Below are 16,782 nucleotides of genomic sequence, written 5' to 3'. Positions count from 1 at the left end.
GGAGAATATGAATAAAACAATTTCTAGAGTTAAACTTTGATAGAATCATTGAAGCTGGAAGGAACCTTCTGAGATCATCTAATCCACCCGCACTGCTCAAACGGTGTTTGTTAGACCAGATTGCCCAGGGCCATGACTAGTCAGATTATGAATATCTCCCAGGGTGGAAACTGCACAGCCTCTCTGGGTGACTGTGTATTTGACCACCCTTGTCTTTCCTCTTGTCAAAATTCCAAATCATTACAGCTCTTAACTGAGTAAAACTTCTGTGGCTAGTAGGTAAAACAAACCAGACGAGAAAAAAACCTGCAACTCTTCTGCCTTACCTCTTGGAAAAAAGTGTGAGGAAAAAAGTAGACGTCACATCTCTGTTGAGATTAAACCAGTTTTTTCTTCTTTCTTCGTTTTTTTTCTTTTAATTTTCTTGTTTCCTTGCCTTTTCTCAGTCTTGCTGGAAATGACTGCACTGTGCTCAGAGCAGTGGTACCATACTGTACCTGGCAGTAGGATGCCAGATGCTGCCAGTATTGCCGTGTGCCTGCCATCTAGGCAAAAGCACCAATTACTGAAAAAAATCAAAAAGCTTCATGAAAAGCTCTGTTCTGTTTTTTCAGTTTCAAAGGCTTCAAATCACCTCCATAAAGTATGGGTTGTTTCCAGCCTTGCAGTCGTAGGAAGTGTGTCTCTGGCTGGCAGCGTACCTTTCCTGTTGTACTTCTGTGTGCTTCTGGGTTTTAGTGGGAAGGTTAAACGTTCTGTCACTTCCAAGTTTTTCAGGAGAGAATATTTTCTGATTTTGCTTTGCAGTCTGAAAACATGTGTTGGAGCCAGTTCATTGGAAACTTCAAAGCACAGAAGAAAACTTTATGCAGTAATGTCTGATTAACAGCAGCAGTTGTGTCTTTGGACCCTTCGCCAAACAGTATTGCCAGGAAGTGATGAAACATTTCTGGATTCCTTTTCTAAAGTCACAAAAGTTAAAATTTACTGTACAAAATGGGGGTCTCCACGGAAGAGTCTGGTTTGTTAAAGTTTTTCTTTCAAAAATTTGAAGTACAGATCTATATTTAAAAGTGGCTTGTTGCACTTTTCCTGTATACATATATATATTTGTTTTCCTGTATACATATATATATATGTCTATATTATATATATATATATACTGCTGCAACTGCTCCTCACTTCCTCCTAATTGTTTCCTATTTCTCATGTGCCACAAATCACAGCATTATATCACAATTAATGTCATTTATTCTCTGAAATACGTGGTGTGTGGAGCTCTTACTTCAGTTTACATCACAAAGCTAAGGCACGGTGTGCAAGCTGAGTTGCCTGAGGACACTCTGGAGAAGTTACAGCCAAATCCAAGCTTTCCAAGCACTCAGAACTGCCAGGGCATCTTCTTGTAGACACTTGCTTTCTGTGAGAGTTTAACCATCACTAATTTGTCTGTAGCTTTGTTTTGCCTGGAACATCTCCCTGTCCTTTTCCACCAAAAAATTGTCTGCAGTTAAAGTTCTTTCTCAAAAACCTCCTTCTACCTTGCAGCCTAATGCTGACAGGTAAAAACATTATCCCAATATGTTTGTTTTCAATAGTGGGACCCTGGAAATAAATGTCATTCCTAGCTCTTTTAAGAATCCTCTGAAGTGGGTTGAACACTTTTATAAATAAAAATAATCCATACTGTAACTTTTTACTTTTTAAGATGCTTTCACTGGACAGCAATGAGATGAAATACCTCGTTTCGGTTTTTGACGTTTTTGCTGCAGCTGGGGAAGAACAGAAAAGAGGAGAGAAATGCATTTGGTGAGTGATGTTAAAAAGAGATGGTTTATTAATAGTCCTCTATAGAAGAACAAGTAGTTCTGTGCCGTAAAGTATCAGCTCTGTACAGATATGAGGACAATAGCTGTATCTGTATATCAAAATATTTTTCTTGCATTGTGTGAAAACTTTTATTAGAAAACCTGATAATACCCCAGTGCTAGTGTTTTCCATGAGGAAGTATTTCAACTTATGGAAATGGTTATATTGCTTGCCTTACAGTCCAGAGATAAAATAAATCGTATTCTCAGTCTTGTGGTCTATTTAAACGTGTTACACACAGAAGATAGATACATTGCATGCTTGCAGTGGGGAGCGTGTGCCTGTTGATCCTTTTGTGCTTGTATTTTCAGCAAGTTCTTAAAAAGTTAGATTTATTTTAGGCTCTGTGATTAGATTCAGGGGGTTAGAGAATTTTAAAGTGGTATATATTTTGTATGAATATGGTAACTGTGATATTGTGCCACAGAAACTGCACTAAAGGTATGGGGCCATTCTTATAAATAGTAATAATTGTGCAAATTTGGCTCAGTGTAAATATATGTAATGCTTTTCTTTATAAATAACCACCAGATTTACATGCTTTTTTATTTCAGTGTGCACTTTTAAAAGAATCTCCAGTCTACGAGCCAGCATGAAGCACTGTACGTATCTAGGGAAGGGGAAAATTTTGTTGGAAGAGTTTTTAAAATACTTCTGAATGAGGTAGAAGATGGTTCAGGGTAAATACTGACGATGCCATGCTTTCCTTTAATTTATGGGCTTAGAATTCAAGCCAGAAATCACAAATAAGGAAGCCTGGGAAAACATCTTGAATGAATTGGTGGGGGTTTGCCCTTTGCTTTAGTAAGGAAAAAAATAATTCCAGGCATCCAGTATAGATTTTTTATGCTTTCACTAGCCACTGTTGGTTGTTTTTTTTCCCCAAAAATAACCTAGTTATTCACTCTTACTCTGTTGTGTTGCATTAGGCATTTCCCATCCTGGCCATACCCATCTGCTAAGCACAGACTTCAGATGTTCCGTTTCTTTTTGCTTTCATCTCCTTGTAAATGCCTCTGACAAGTTGGTACCCAGCAAACGGGGCTGTCTGATGGCTGCTCTAGTGTACGCGGAGGTTGCAGCTTCGTTCTTAGCAAACGAGCGCTCACAAAGGGCATTGCCACCGCTGGGGCCACGTGGGGGGCTCCAAAGCTGCCTCTGCCCCTGGCGCTGGTTCCCTTCTCTGGCTCTTGAGCTTGTTAACGCACAACTTTATTAAGAAGATACCACGGGAATCCTGGTTTTATATTTTTTGTGTGGATAAATACTGATTTGTGTTCCAGAAATACCTGCTCAAGAGCATGCATGAGCATTGAATTTGCAATATCAGAGTCCGTATACACTGAAATTTGTAATACATGGCGGGGGTTTTAACTTTATTGAATAATAAATATTTTTATGAAGTAAACATCTTAAATGAAAACACTTTTTCTTTTAAATCTGTTATAAATATGATAAACTGCTTCTCATCATATTTCCTAGTACATTCTTTTGCATCTGAAACTCCACAGGGATCCTCCTTACTTTTCTGCCTAGAAAGCCTTAATTTCTACCAGCTCACTTACCTTGCGCGTTGCACTGCGTCATGTCTTGCTACTTAATAACCTTGCTGGATGATTATATTCCACTCTGATTCAAAGGTTCCTATTCCTGTGATGGGGGGCCTGGACCCGCTTGCCACGTTGACGGATGATGCTATGATTGCAGCATGGGGTAACGAGGGACTGCCCGGTGATAGGGTGTCAACAGAAAATGCCACTATTCTAACAAACTGTGAGTGCTGGCCTCTGATGATAGAACCCCAGGAACAGGGAATTAAATGGATAAAGAATAAATATGGACCTGACATTAAAGTCGTACGTCTAGGACAGAAAGGGTTTGTGCATGCTGAAGAATTGGCTTTCACGTTTACTGCCCTCAAGTTCCCCTAATTTTTGTAAGGGATTGTTTTTTACCGGACTGCACTTACTTGAAGACTTGAAATATTACAACGCTGCTGCTTATTTACCATAGCATCATTTTCTATTTAAAATGGTGCTTTAAAGGGGACCTTTTTTATGCTGTTTTCAAGTGCTGAGGAGGAAATAAAGTGGAAGTTGAGGTGCACTTCTTGTGAGGGGCAAATCACTTGAGGTGCAAAGCCTGACAATGTGACTTTAGTATACTGTGCAGTTTAGTCAGCAGGACACAGCACATGCACCTTGCAGAGGGAAGGATTCAATCCAGCGTACGGCACTCAAGGCAAAATCAGGTCCTTTCCTGGTAAACATACCTTTAATTCTCATTGCTGTTACTGAATTATATGTAAGTTCATAGCACTTGTAATTGATCTCTTTGTATCTCACCTCATTTTCTTTGATTTAGGGAGACAACTAGGTAAGATATTACGGTTTCAAAGGGCTATCTGACTTGATTTTACTGAATTCCAGCTATAACACAGAACAGTAAACGGTCACAGTAATACCTCATTTTTAAAATAAGTGTTAATCATTTAACCTGTCTGCTCCTCTGAATGAGATCTTTTCCTTCACCTGCCCTGATTTTTTTTTTAATTCTTTTTCCAATACTCACAAATAATCGTGATTATTTTTTTTTTGTTCATACCCTGTAGCACCCTTCTGTGTGAAACGATGTTGTCTGCTTACTAATCCTTCCACTATTATCAAATTTCTTTTCAGTGTCTGTTGAGACAGAGTTCTCCCAAGTCATTCAGGTTCTAAACCCTTTAAGAAAGCGTTTATCGTTTAGATCAGGATATACCAAAAGCTGTAACACAAAACCATAACATTAAAAAAATAAAAAAACCTGGAAAAGATAGGTGCTCCCCCAAATTGTCTGTGTCAATTCCAGTGTCTTCAATGTGGTGCTATATCCTCATATTTTCTTAAACAATGTATTTTTTGTTTAATATGAGGACTAGCCAGAGCATAGGTAGAAAGATGTTGAACACAAAACTGTCAAGCTATTTAACCACTGGGAAATTCTTTGTGAACAGTTTTGCATGGTTGAACCATGCTTAGAAAAACTTCTCAAAATCTGTTATATAAAAGAAATATTTCTGTTACCAACACTTATCCAATATTTGAGAGTTTTTTTTATTTTTATTTTTCATGTTAACTTTTGTGAAGACCACTGAAAGAGCTTTGGCCTGTGGAGAGACTCTACTAATTGAAAACATCGGTGAATCTATTGATCCGGTACTCGTTCTCCTGCTTGGAAGACATACAGTTAAAAAGGAAAAGTAAGTGTTCTTGAGTAAGCAGAATTTTTCCATGACAACTGGATCTATATTGCTTTGATTGCCATATTTTGCTTACTATTCATAACCTTTCATGAAGATATTTATTTCTTTTTAAAATGTAATGGCTAAAATCTGGTGATGAGTGGATATTAAAATGTTAGTATATGCATCTGATTAGATGATAAAACTATATTCTCGATTTGCAAATTTGACTTGATATACAGTGTAGGCATGCATGTGAGTTTCTCAACCCAAAGTGAAAGTCTTTACTTTTTTAGCTTCAAAAAAGGAACAAAACAAGAAGGAGCATATATTATAATTTGGCTCAAAAGAAAATAAAATATTTTGTTTCCATGTTAGACATCTATAGAAAAAGGGAAAGAAGCATTGGAAATGACAAGCTAGGTTTGGATTTACCAATACAGAGTTTCCCCATGAAAAAAATCAATGAACTGGTTTAAAAAGAGAAAAGGAAAACAAAAGGCTAATGAGGAAAAACTGATATGGTAGAAGACAGGGCACAAATAAGCAAGCCAGAAATGGAGACTCTGCCTCGGTATCGTGGCCGATGTCCCATGCATCAAACCAGTCCAGCTGATAGTGTTCACAAATCCATTGAGGTAGATGGAGCAATGGTGTTACTGTCTCTTCATTTTCACCCAGAAACCTAGTCTTCTAGCACCAAAACCCACATGCCCCATTTCTCATGTAAGTGCTGCAAATACCCAAGTATTGGGACTGTTCTGACCTCTCCCTCCTGATGAAAGGGCTACAGCTCTGACAGCCAGGGGAGCGCCACCCCAGAGGTCAGCAGCTGGTGGGCGTTTCAGTGGGAGAGTCAAATTCAAATTGGGTAACACCAGTTAATGTGTTTTCCCTCTTCTGACACTGCAGCGACAGGAGTGGTAGATGGGGCAAGGGAGGGTAGCCTTATGTTCTGACCTTTTTGGGGGGGGATGTCTGTGAATCTCATCTTTCATTACCATGCCCCCTTTTTCCCTAGATTTTGAAAAATTGTCGTCAATTTTTGAAAATACAATAAAGAATATTTCCCAAGATCTAATTAAGATACCTTTAGCTACACATTTTCAGCATGATAGTAGCAAAAGTAAAGGAGATTGTTCTTGGTGCAAGAGAATTTCAGTCTGTAATGTCTTCCATCGCTTTTCATAAAAACTTCCAATGTGATTGTTGAGTCTCCAGTGCAGCCGTCAGCCTAAGGAATAATGTTGATTTGTAGCTGCATGAGACTAAACTCAGTAAACCTCATTAAATGTTTCATCTGATGAACTGATATGCCATGTTATTGTCTCTGCTCAAATGTGGATTAATTTTTAAGCCTGGAATTGTTCCTGTCTTCCAGTTAAGTTTTCAAACAACAGATCAACAACCTAGATGTTTCATGTGGAAGAATATTATGTTTATTCTGACAAAAAGTCAGATATATCCCTGAAGCATTTCTGGATGGGTCTCAGTGTTACTCAAAGAGTGTTTAGAGTGCTTGCACAGTTTCAGATTGTTAAAAGAGAAAGTATGAAAGAAAGGTTAAATAAAAATGGTATCTAGTTTTGAACAGATGTGGTATCTATTTTGGACAAATAGTATCTAGATTCGGACAAATGGTATCTAGTTTTGGACCCAAGCTTTCTCTCCTTCGATATTTCAGGCATTGGTGCCTGCACAGTAAATCGAAGCAATACACAACAGCTCAAATCTCCTTGCATACACAAAGCTCCTAGAAGATGCATTCTTGCCCTGTATCATGAGATCTTGAAAAGATTCCTCTTTGTTACGTGTATCTGTAGCGGTGCTTGAAGTATTTCAGAGTAAGACCATGTAGCTTGCTTTTTAGAACCTGTAGTAAGAAACTACTGAAAATTAGAATTATACTGGTCTGCAAGAGAGATCAGAAATTGCATGGGCTATCAAGTCTTTAAGGCATGAGACAGAGGGATGTAAAACAACAGAAGGAAGTTGGGTTGGAAAGGACAAGGGTCACAGCAATACAGTTTTGTGTTTACTTAGCAAAGGTTTTCATGTAGCACAACAGAGCTGTACACGCAGACACAAACACAGATATATAGAGATACGCAAATGTAGGTTCTTCTGGTGAATGTTTTGAGCAGTGTTACATGACCTAGCATTTTGTGGCTCATTGAAGATGTGGCAGGTCTGCTTTGTGGAGCACATATAATATATATACCCCCTTATTACTAAATAATCGGAGTTTTCCTCATTCTGGCTCAATTTCTGTTATTTGTTTATTTTAGTAGTTGTGTCAGGCACTTGAATTTTTTTTCCCTAATAAAGAAAGACTAGAAAGGTATTTGTGATAGATAATGTGCAGTCCAGCAGTTGAAGTTCATTAATAATTGGAATGTTGCAGAGTATGAAGTAATGAATACTAATTACTCCTTTCATGTCTGACAGCACCCTGCGGACCAATACATCAGGCCAGACTTTAATTTGGTTCTAGTAATGGTTTCATCAATAGTACATTAATTCTGTGTTTGAAAAGATATACAGTTGAACCTGACCCACACAGTAGATACCACTGTCATAAAATGGCCACATACTGACAACAACTGGATAATTACAAATAATTAAATCCACTGAGCTTCAGACAATCCTAATTTTAAGTAAAATATATCTTATCATATCAATCGACAGAAAGCATAGCAAGGGAGATTTATCAACTTGTACTCCTTCCAAAGCAAATTCACTAGCCTGCGTGTTAGAGAACTTGCTGATCTGTGAAGCAGCTTCATAAAAGTATCTCTCCCCTTCCTTGTTTACCAAGATTGTTCTTGTGTTGAGTGTTCTGTAACACCAGCTTCTCTGGCATTGTTTCTGAATGAAGCCTGCAAAAGAAATTCTCAGCTTAAGAGGACTTCAAATATATGTATGAATTTATATTTTCCTCAAAATGTGGGTGATTATAGGATGAATTACAGGTGTTATCTCTGAAAATTAGACTTCTTGCTAAAGTGCCTTAGTATATATTTGGAAGCCTAATAATTTCTAGATGTTCAAGTTTGGATATTTTTTTAATTTCAATTTTGGAGCTGCAAACCTGCTCAATGGGTCTTAATACAATTTAGACTGTGAACTCATGTTCCAAATGGGTTTAAAAGATTTGTATTGAATTAATTTTAGAATATTTGCTTTAAGAGAAAGGAGAAAAGACGAAAGAGAGTAAAACAACTTCCAAAAAATACCAGTTGTAGTACGTAGCTTTATGTAAACATGAAAGGCACACAAAAGAAGTAAGTAAAATTTGGGTGCAGCTTATCAGCAATGTATGCAAAAATGATTCAAAATGCACGTACTTAAATTTTCTGGAGCATGTAAATCAAGGCATGAAAGTAAACAGCTGCCGAATCTATATGGTGTTGGGTTTTGGCCCTTGCTTTCTTTAAGAGGCAGGAGGCCATTGAGTAGGTTTGGTATGGATAGGCTTTAGTATTTACGTTTTATCTGTGTGTTTCCTGTGCTGTCTCCCCAGCACCACTGTTTCAGACATCACTGGATATGAGCATAAACTGTAATAGATCAATGTCTTTTTCACTCATAGCAGAGAAGATAGAGGAATAAATTCCTTGTTCATAAGGCCCCTATTTGCATTTATGTGAGCTATTACACCTGCTCAAATCCTTTGCATGTTCACAAAGTGGTAGTCATGTCTCTTCAGTTGCAGTATTAGGTTATTACAAGATTTTTTAAGATGTCTTGAAATTTGATTTATGTGCAAATGTAGCTTGTATGAACGAGTTTCCATTCTTATGAGGCATGACTATTATTCATGAAACAGCAAGACAATTCACTTGGTTTCTTCACAGGGAGAAGCATTCCTTGCCTTGAACATCTCACCAGCTGTGCAACTTAAGGCAGTGCTTTTCCCACTGAACTAGTTTGACCAACTTGCACAGTTTGCCTACTGAGATTGCCTAGTAACAGCTCCATTCTGCACTTGTTTTCACCTGATTTATTCAACTTCATTCTCTACATTACTTGTTGGAGTTTGCAAGTCGGTTCCAGAAGCTTTTAATTTAAAGCAGCAGGAACTGAAAGAAGGCTCTGTCGGAAAATGTGTTTATCCCTCTTCCTTCACACTGAAAAATATTGTTTCCCTTTCCTTTCTTGTCCAAGAATTTATCACTTCTTTTCATTCTTGCTGAGCTGATCCAAAACATTAGCTATAAGAACGGTTTGCTTTCTGCTGTTTAGAGTCATGGCGTGTTTTGGAGAACACCTGTCCTGAAAGGTACTCTTTTTAATTTTGAGTTGCATAAAAGTATCTGCTAAGAAAAGGTTTTGCATAAATTATTGAGCCATTTCATGACATGAACTCATGTTCCTATACTCAAGATATTTTTTTGTCTTTATGAGATCAGGTCTTTGAAGGACCTAGGCATTGTTTCCTGAGGCAGCACATACGCAAGGGAAAAGCAAGTCTTGATGCTGGTAACTCAAAATTTGACAATCAGACCAGATGTTGCAGTATTCCTGTACTTCTCATAGCAGAGAGTTTAGTGCTCATGTTAACTTCTGAAATTTATTTGGTTTTGTATTTGCTACTGATAAAATCAGTAATTCCTCAAAATGTATACAGGATTTTTAAAATGCGTTGCAAATCCCTTTTAAATCCCGTAATCTGCTTTATTTCAAGATCTACAAGAGTTTTGACAGAAAAAAACTAGTAGAGGACAATCTCTCTTTAATTTACTTTGCATGTTCTTAAATAACAGGGAGCTGAAGCTCACATGAAGGATGCTCTGTTACTGGGTAGAATGGTGCATTAAGTCAGTCTGTTCTATCTACTTCTGCTGGTGGAATTGGAGATTATGAATGGAAAATTACCAAAATTAGAACTTCAGTAATTTCTTTGTGACCATTTTTTTGTATATACCTTCTATCATGGACTCCATAAATAATGCCTATATCTGCTACATTTCTTCAAAATCCAGAATTAACCTCTAAACAGCTACATTTCATTGAAAAAATGAAGCAATTCTACTGGGTTTCCCTATCTCTGTGTTTATCGTTGCTGCTTATACTCCTTGAACCGTATGAGAGCAATAACAAAACATTTATTTTTCCCGGATCTGTAATTAACAGAAAACCTAGAACAGCTGCAGTAATAAAACCCACTGAGTCATTATGTAGTTTTTGCCTTTCATAGATGATAATCACAGAAATTGGTAATTTATTGCTCCTGTGAATTGAGAATCCATAAAGTAAGTGCTTGAATCCAGAACTCTGAAGCTTGTATCACCACATAGACCTTCTGAAATACAGTGTCTCCCTTAGCAAAGGTTTTTCCAACTGACAAAGCAAACTGAAAAAGTCATCTTTTGTCAGGTATCTGCTTGTCTCTTGTCTCCGTGTGTGTATTGAAAGGAAAGCAAAATTGCTCTGTGTCACGCTCTACTTTTTTTTGTTCCCTCCAGCTGTGGCCAGTTTTTAAGGTTGTAGAGACACCAAAGTATCAGAATTGAAATCCATGTTGCAGAACTGGAAGGTGAATTCGTGTTCACCTGAGAAAGGTTATATTATCTGAAGGACATGACTGTATGGCTAAATAATTTCACTATTATACAAGCATAACCCAGGAAAACTCATCTCCGGTAGTTTGCACGACAGTAGTATACAGCATACATGTCTGATGTTGAGTTTTATAGAGTCATGGGTTTCCTAGCACTAGACATACTAGGTTATTTTTAGGAATTCACTTGTAGTATATAAGTGACTGTCTTTTCTTCCTGTTCCTTGGTGAAATGCAGAAGTGCTTTCAACACACCATTTCATTTAGCCTGTGTCCTCTGGCTAAGGAGATGTCAGAAGCAGGAAAAGATGTCAAGAGCTGAAATATATAGTCATAGAATTATTTAGATTGGAAAAGACCCTTAAGATCATCAAGTCCAACTGTAAACCATAAACCTTGCTCTGATTGCAAGCTCAGTTACTTGCAGTTTCCTCCAGGGAGGGGACAATGCATTGCTTTCAAAGGTACAGGATAAATACAAAAAAGCATGATATAATCACACAAAGCATAATATCCTGACAGCAAAACGAAGAAGGAAATCTAGGTGTCCTGATCTCCTGTATCTGATTCCCAAGATAGCAAAATACTAATACTTACACTGTAGAGAGACTTACAACAACAATAATATGTTGATCCTGACTCTGGAAAGCCCTATATCCTAGAAAGAAAGCAATGTTAAAATTTGTACAGAAAATACTTGTTTTATTCATGTTCTGATGTGACTTTCATGAATTGCATCTTAAGTGTTTCGTACCTGTATTGTTGCAATCACTTTGAAATTGATTTGACTCAACAAATGTCAATTTGAATTTTGCGAAAAGGGTTTGTGTCTGCCTATGTTCTATTCTATAAATGTTCTACTGACCTTTTTTAAACAGAATTTTGTTGCTAATGTTTGGATCTCCTTTCTTGGCAGAGAACATTCAAAGCCATTGCTGTACAGAAAATACCGTACTTGTGCTTGTGTGTAGCAGGTGATAGCTGAAGATTGTCATACTGCTCACTGTGCCACAAAGTTGTGGCACCTGCTCACACCAGACCAGATGCACAGCACACACTGTAGTCTATAAGCAGTCTTTCAATTTTTTTTGGTGCTGTGCCATAGAAGTAAGAAGGTGAACTTAATGTTGCCTCACTGCTGGACTCCAGAATGTACTTTAGCTTTAGTAGTGTTGTTGTATGGGACAGGCTGGCACCAATTGTTGAAGACAAGGGGTCAGGAAATGACACCTCTTAAGTAAGGGATCTTATACCTATACTTAAACCTAGTGTGAAATATTATTTCACCCAGTAAACAATTTATTTGGAACAGAACATTCAGTAGGTTGCCTTAAAAAAATATTTTTATTATTTCACTCACCAGCCGTTCTCTTTCCTTTGGTCACTATTAGTTTGTTATAAATATACGCATCTGCTTATTTTTTAGGATTTACTGCTAAGCTATTTTCAAAAGATGGAAAAGCGAGCTATATTTAAGGAAATTATTGTAAGAACTAACAGTTATCTCATTAAGGGTTATTTTAAAACTTTCCTAAGTTTGTGGTAAGTATCGAAGATAGACATTTACCCGTTCAATACAGCAGTGAATAACCTACCGGTGTCTGCTCTATGTGCAAATTAAACTATGCCAATTAAGAAATGGTCTGTGTATTCTTTATATAATTTTGGTGTGTTCAATCATCCTCATTTTATTTCTTAAGCTGCAGGCACCTAGACTTTGGTTTGTATCCATTTTGTATGCTGCCAAGATCATGCAGTACCCATCTTCTGCAATCTAAGGTATTTATGTTTTTTTAATTCAGTGAGATCTCTATTCTTGTGCATTTTATTCCTTCCCGTATATATTAAGATTGAAGACAAAGAATGTGAATTCAACAAGAATTTCCATGTCATCCTTCACACTAAACTGGCTAACCCTCACTTCAAGCCAGAACTGCAGACTCAGACCACCCTCATTAATTTCCCTGTCACCAGGGATGAGCTGGAGGACCAGCTGTTGGCTGAGGTTATTAGTGCTGAAAGGCCAAATGTAGAAAAACGTAAGGTAAAGACTATCATTAGATCTGTACGTTGCCCCTTCTGAGATTTAAGGCTAGCATTAATATATCTGTTTGAATCGGCCATACAATGTTTGTTAGTAACCCATAAAATAGAAAGATTCTGCAAAGTCTAGAAAGTACTTCTGATTTGCTCAAATCTGTGCTCCCAGAGGGCTGGACTTGACCTAAAGCTCTGCTAGAAGTTAAATTTATTGTGATCTCATTCCCACGCTTCTCCGTACTGCTTAGTTTGCTCTGTGCATTACATTTAATTTACAGTGCAGGACTAAAGCCCTCTGCAGTGCTTTGTGCTTCGGTGATCTTGAGCCAATAAGTGTGAATAAAATTTCGTGCCAGTCCATAAGAGGATACGATGGCGCTGTTAGGACCTGGAGCATTTGGGTAATTAATCATAATTTATTCCTGCAAAGTTGCAGTTCCGTGGCTGCTGCGGTCGTACCAATGTATAGTAGCATATAAGGGAAATGCTTTTATAGGTGTTATAGAAAAGACTTTGAGTAGACTGTGATCTATGAGCTAAAAAATGAAAAAATACTTAGGGGTGTGAAATGAATAATAAGAATACTTCCTATTTCTCCAGTGTGTCTTTTCAGTTATCTCATGTAATTTACTAACTTCGTCTGCAAAGATCTGCTACAACTCTTTGAGGTAGTGCTGCTTCGTGCAAGGGCAAACTGGGTCAGAGAGTTTAATTACCCCTTGAAGAACTTGGGAACATGATCTGAGAACAGCTGGCCATTTTCCTCTGCATCTGCACATTGTTCCATGTGGGGCCGTATGCTTACGTCTGTATCACCTCGGGTGTTCTGGTCCGAGGGTCAGATTCTGGTGGAGAGCCCCCCGTAAGGCTAGTCAAGCTCTTTCACCGTCAGAAGGTCAGTCCGGCAGAGCAGATGATGACCATGCTTTCCCACACTGCTTACTGCCAACGTGGGGGTCTCCAGCCTTGTGTTATTGTTGCTTTTCTCAGCTGCCATGTAGATTACCACTTGCCATCTCTGGCAAGATCCCAAGTCCTTTTGTGTAGTCTGAGGAGAAAGGAGGCTGGGAGAGAGAGAAAGTTCTGGTCCCTGGTCACCTTGACCTCGCTTTGGGTGTCCCAGAACCTTAATTCTAGTGTACTGGGACAGAAGATAAACTTTCTCATTCAGAAATTAAATTAAATCAACTGATGTAATTAAACAGAAAGTACAGCTCACAAATGTTATAAAACTATTTCTTGCCGTGATTGTTAAATACAGATTTTTCATTCCCTCTGCTAGTCAGCCCTGGCCAAGCAGCAGAACCGTTTCACGGCTGAGCTCAGGCAGCTGGAGGATGATGCTGCTCAGCCTGCCAGCTGCCCAGGGCAGTTTCTTAGATGACAGTGAACTTGCAGAGGAACTGGAATCCGCGAAGCCAACTGCAGCAGAAATACAGCACAAGGTAATAATATTTGAACTATTTTTTTACAGCTTAAAACCTGGAAAATTTGTATTATTATATTATTTTTAGCAAAACATTTCTATGAGCTAGGAATAGTCAAATTCCTGTCTGCCCAGCAAGGGCTGTCCACCCACATATTCACAGTTTTGTATCTACGGTGTGTAGTTGTCACATACTCATTTTTTTTCCTTTTGACTCAGGTGCTTGAGTTAGTACGCATAAAAGAAGTATCAGCATGCAATACGAATAAATGTATTCATATATAATTGCTGTGTTTTCACAGGTGAACAGGCATATTGCTGCAGAGGTCAGTCATTCCCTAACGTTTGTCTGTGATAAGAAGCTTGCTTACCTTGGATATTTGCTACTGTCTGAAGTAAAGTCAGTTTTTTAGGCTGTTTCCATGTTCTTTTTTGTATGGACAGGAATGTTTTGGTAACTGTGTTGGATTATCTAGGCATATAAAAAAAATAAATGAGACAACTGTCATCCTATAGATAGCTGAAGCCAAAGAAAATTAAGCTCAGATTAATATGACAAGAGAGCATTACAGACCAACGGCCGTAAGGGTGTCCATTCTTATTTCATTGGTAACAGTCTGGGCGGCTTCAACCCCGTCTACCAGATTTCATAGAAGGTAAAAACGTGTCTTGCTGATTTGGTTTCAAAGTGCAATGAGCAGAATTCTGCCTGCAGCAGCGATGCCTGATGTATTAGTTACTGGCGTAGCAGATGTTTACATACGCAGGGCTGTGTGTCTGAGAAGGGAGGACACCGTGTCATCTCCTGCTGGTCCCTAACGGCACATTCCCACAGGTCTCTTTGTGGGCTGTCTCCATTCTGACGGCATTTTCTGACTGTGCATGCAAAGTTTACTGTCCTTGTGTTAAGCCATCCCACAGGGTCAGGTGGAAAGAGTTTTGGGGGTTCCGTATAAACACTTAATTGTGGCAAATTTACCACATGATCTAACGCTGTGTGGAAGGGAGATCACCCTCTACAAAATGATCAGCTTGCTTAAGTGAGAGGTTCTACCTGCCGAGTTAAATGAGGAAGCAGAATAGTGCTGCCATTTGCTGAAAGTTTCCTCAAAAGCCTCTTTGGCTTGGCAGAAATGCTTTTAGATTGCTTAGGCCAGCTCTTCTTAGAAGCCTGCAGTCAGAAACCATTTATCTTATGAGTAGAAAAGCAAAAAAGCAGAATTCAGATAATTGTACTTATTTTCAGTCCTTCAGCACAGTCTTCCACAAAGCAATTAAGCAGGCTGAAAAATCAAGGGATATATAGTGTTGTTTCAACCTGTCACATATTCACCCTTTCTTTTCACAAGCCAAGGACCTTTTGAAAAGGATAAGCTCATTTTATTGGCCCAAACAGCTTTTCAGGTGAGGAAAAATTCTGACCTCAGTGATGCTGATATTTACTGGACTTGCTATTTCTTCACTAGATGCCTCTGCCCAAACAAGTCATCTAGTTACCTTGTGGCCGTACGGTTTCTTACATGGTGTGACTGATGCTTCAGTATCAATAATAATTGCAGAAATTCCAGAGACGCTTTTATGTAATTCTTTTCATTTAAAATGTTGCAATGACTTTGTGAAGCTACACTGAGGATAAATAGCGTGACTTAGCTGCTTCTGGTTGAATAATTAGGGTTCAAATTTATGTGGTGTGTAAAGTAAGAATTCAGGAAATAATACATATCCATATCACATTCAGGATCTAATTTTTCCTTTTAATTTTAGTGTCTGCATGCCCCAGAAAGAGTCGGGGCTCAGTTGTTCTGGGTGGCAGATTTTGCCCTGAAGAGCAAGCTCTTTAGGTTGTATTGTAGGGCTGGTCCGTAACAGAAGCAGGAATTAAACTAGACACCAACAATTTGGGAAGAAGGGAAAAAATTATAAATTGAGGAATCTGATTTGAGGAGGAAGAGGAAAAAAGAAATCACTCTACACAGTGTATAAATGGGTATAAATAGCAGACAGAAATGTCTGGAAGAGAAAGGAGGAAAAAAGGGAAGAATGAAAACGAGTGATGTTGTCTCTGCATCATGGTGCCAATGGATTTATTCGTATCACCTAGGTTTGTAGCACTGTGTTGCTTAACTTTTATCTTTTTTGTAGCAGTGGTGCTGGGATGGATCATGAAGAATGGCAATCTGTATGGCAAGTAAAAATAAATTCAATCATAATTACAGAACAGATAGAGAGCAGAGTAAAAGCCACAATAAAATTCTGGTTTATTAGATACATTTTTAGGTGGAAAGAGAGGGCTTTTAATACAGCAAGAGAAACATATTTATATCAGAAAGGAGAGAGAATATATGGTATCATGGCAAGGGTGTCTCTTTTTCCCACTGTATGTGGTTAAAGTGATAAAAGAACTAGAAAACCCCCTTGTTGAACCTGAGGAGTTTTCTTCAGCATACATACAGCTCATGTGCCAGAACTGGTTGAGTGTAAAACAGCACCCCAAAAAAAAACCCAGAGAGAAGCCACTCAGGATCTGCAAATTTCCCAAAGCTTTGTGACAGCTTGCAGTCTGAAGGGGGTTTAGAATGGCGGTGGAAACAGCTACGCACTGTTGGTTCTTCTCTGTATCTTCTTAGGCATTAAAAGGGTACATAGAGTTAATTAGATGGA

The 16,782-nt window shown here is 38.3% G+C and overlaps 1 protein-coding gene across 1 annotated transcript in view; it reads left to right on the top strand.

The window, feature by feature from the left end:
* DNAH11 (dynein axonemal heavy chain 11) overlaps positions 1 to 16,782 on the top strand; it is a 134,346-nt gene that overhangs the window by 96,346 nt on the left and 21,218 nt on the right. Inside the window, 11 exon segments of the mRNA XM_055707658.1 lie at positions 808 to 901; positions 904 to 989; positions 3,510 to 3,775; positions 5,009 to 5,110; positions 12,495 to 12,699; positions 13,978 to 14,036; positions 14,038 to 14,140; positions 14,638 to 14,716; positions 14,719 to 14,777; positions 15,368 to 15,422; positions 15,425 to 15,524. Of these exon segments, the coding sequence (XP_055563633.1) occupies positions 808 to 901; positions 904 to 989; positions 3,510 to 3,775; positions 5,009 to 5,110; positions 12,495 to 12,699; positions 13,978 to 14,036; positions 14,038 to 14,140; positions 14,638 to 14,716; positions 14,719 to 14,777; positions 15,368 to 15,422; positions 15,425 to 15,524 (1,208 nt within the window).

This window comes from Falco cherrug, chromosome 4 (genome assembly GCF_023634085.1).
Source record: "Falco cherrug isolate bFalChe1 chromosome 4, bFalChe1.pri, whole genome shotgun sequence".
Classification (NCBI taxonomy): Eukaryota; Metazoa; Chordata; class Aves; order Falconiformes; family Falconidae; genus Falco; species Falco cherrug.
Note: the sequence above shows the minus strand (reverse complement) of the source record. Positions and strands in the feature narration are given on the sequence as shown.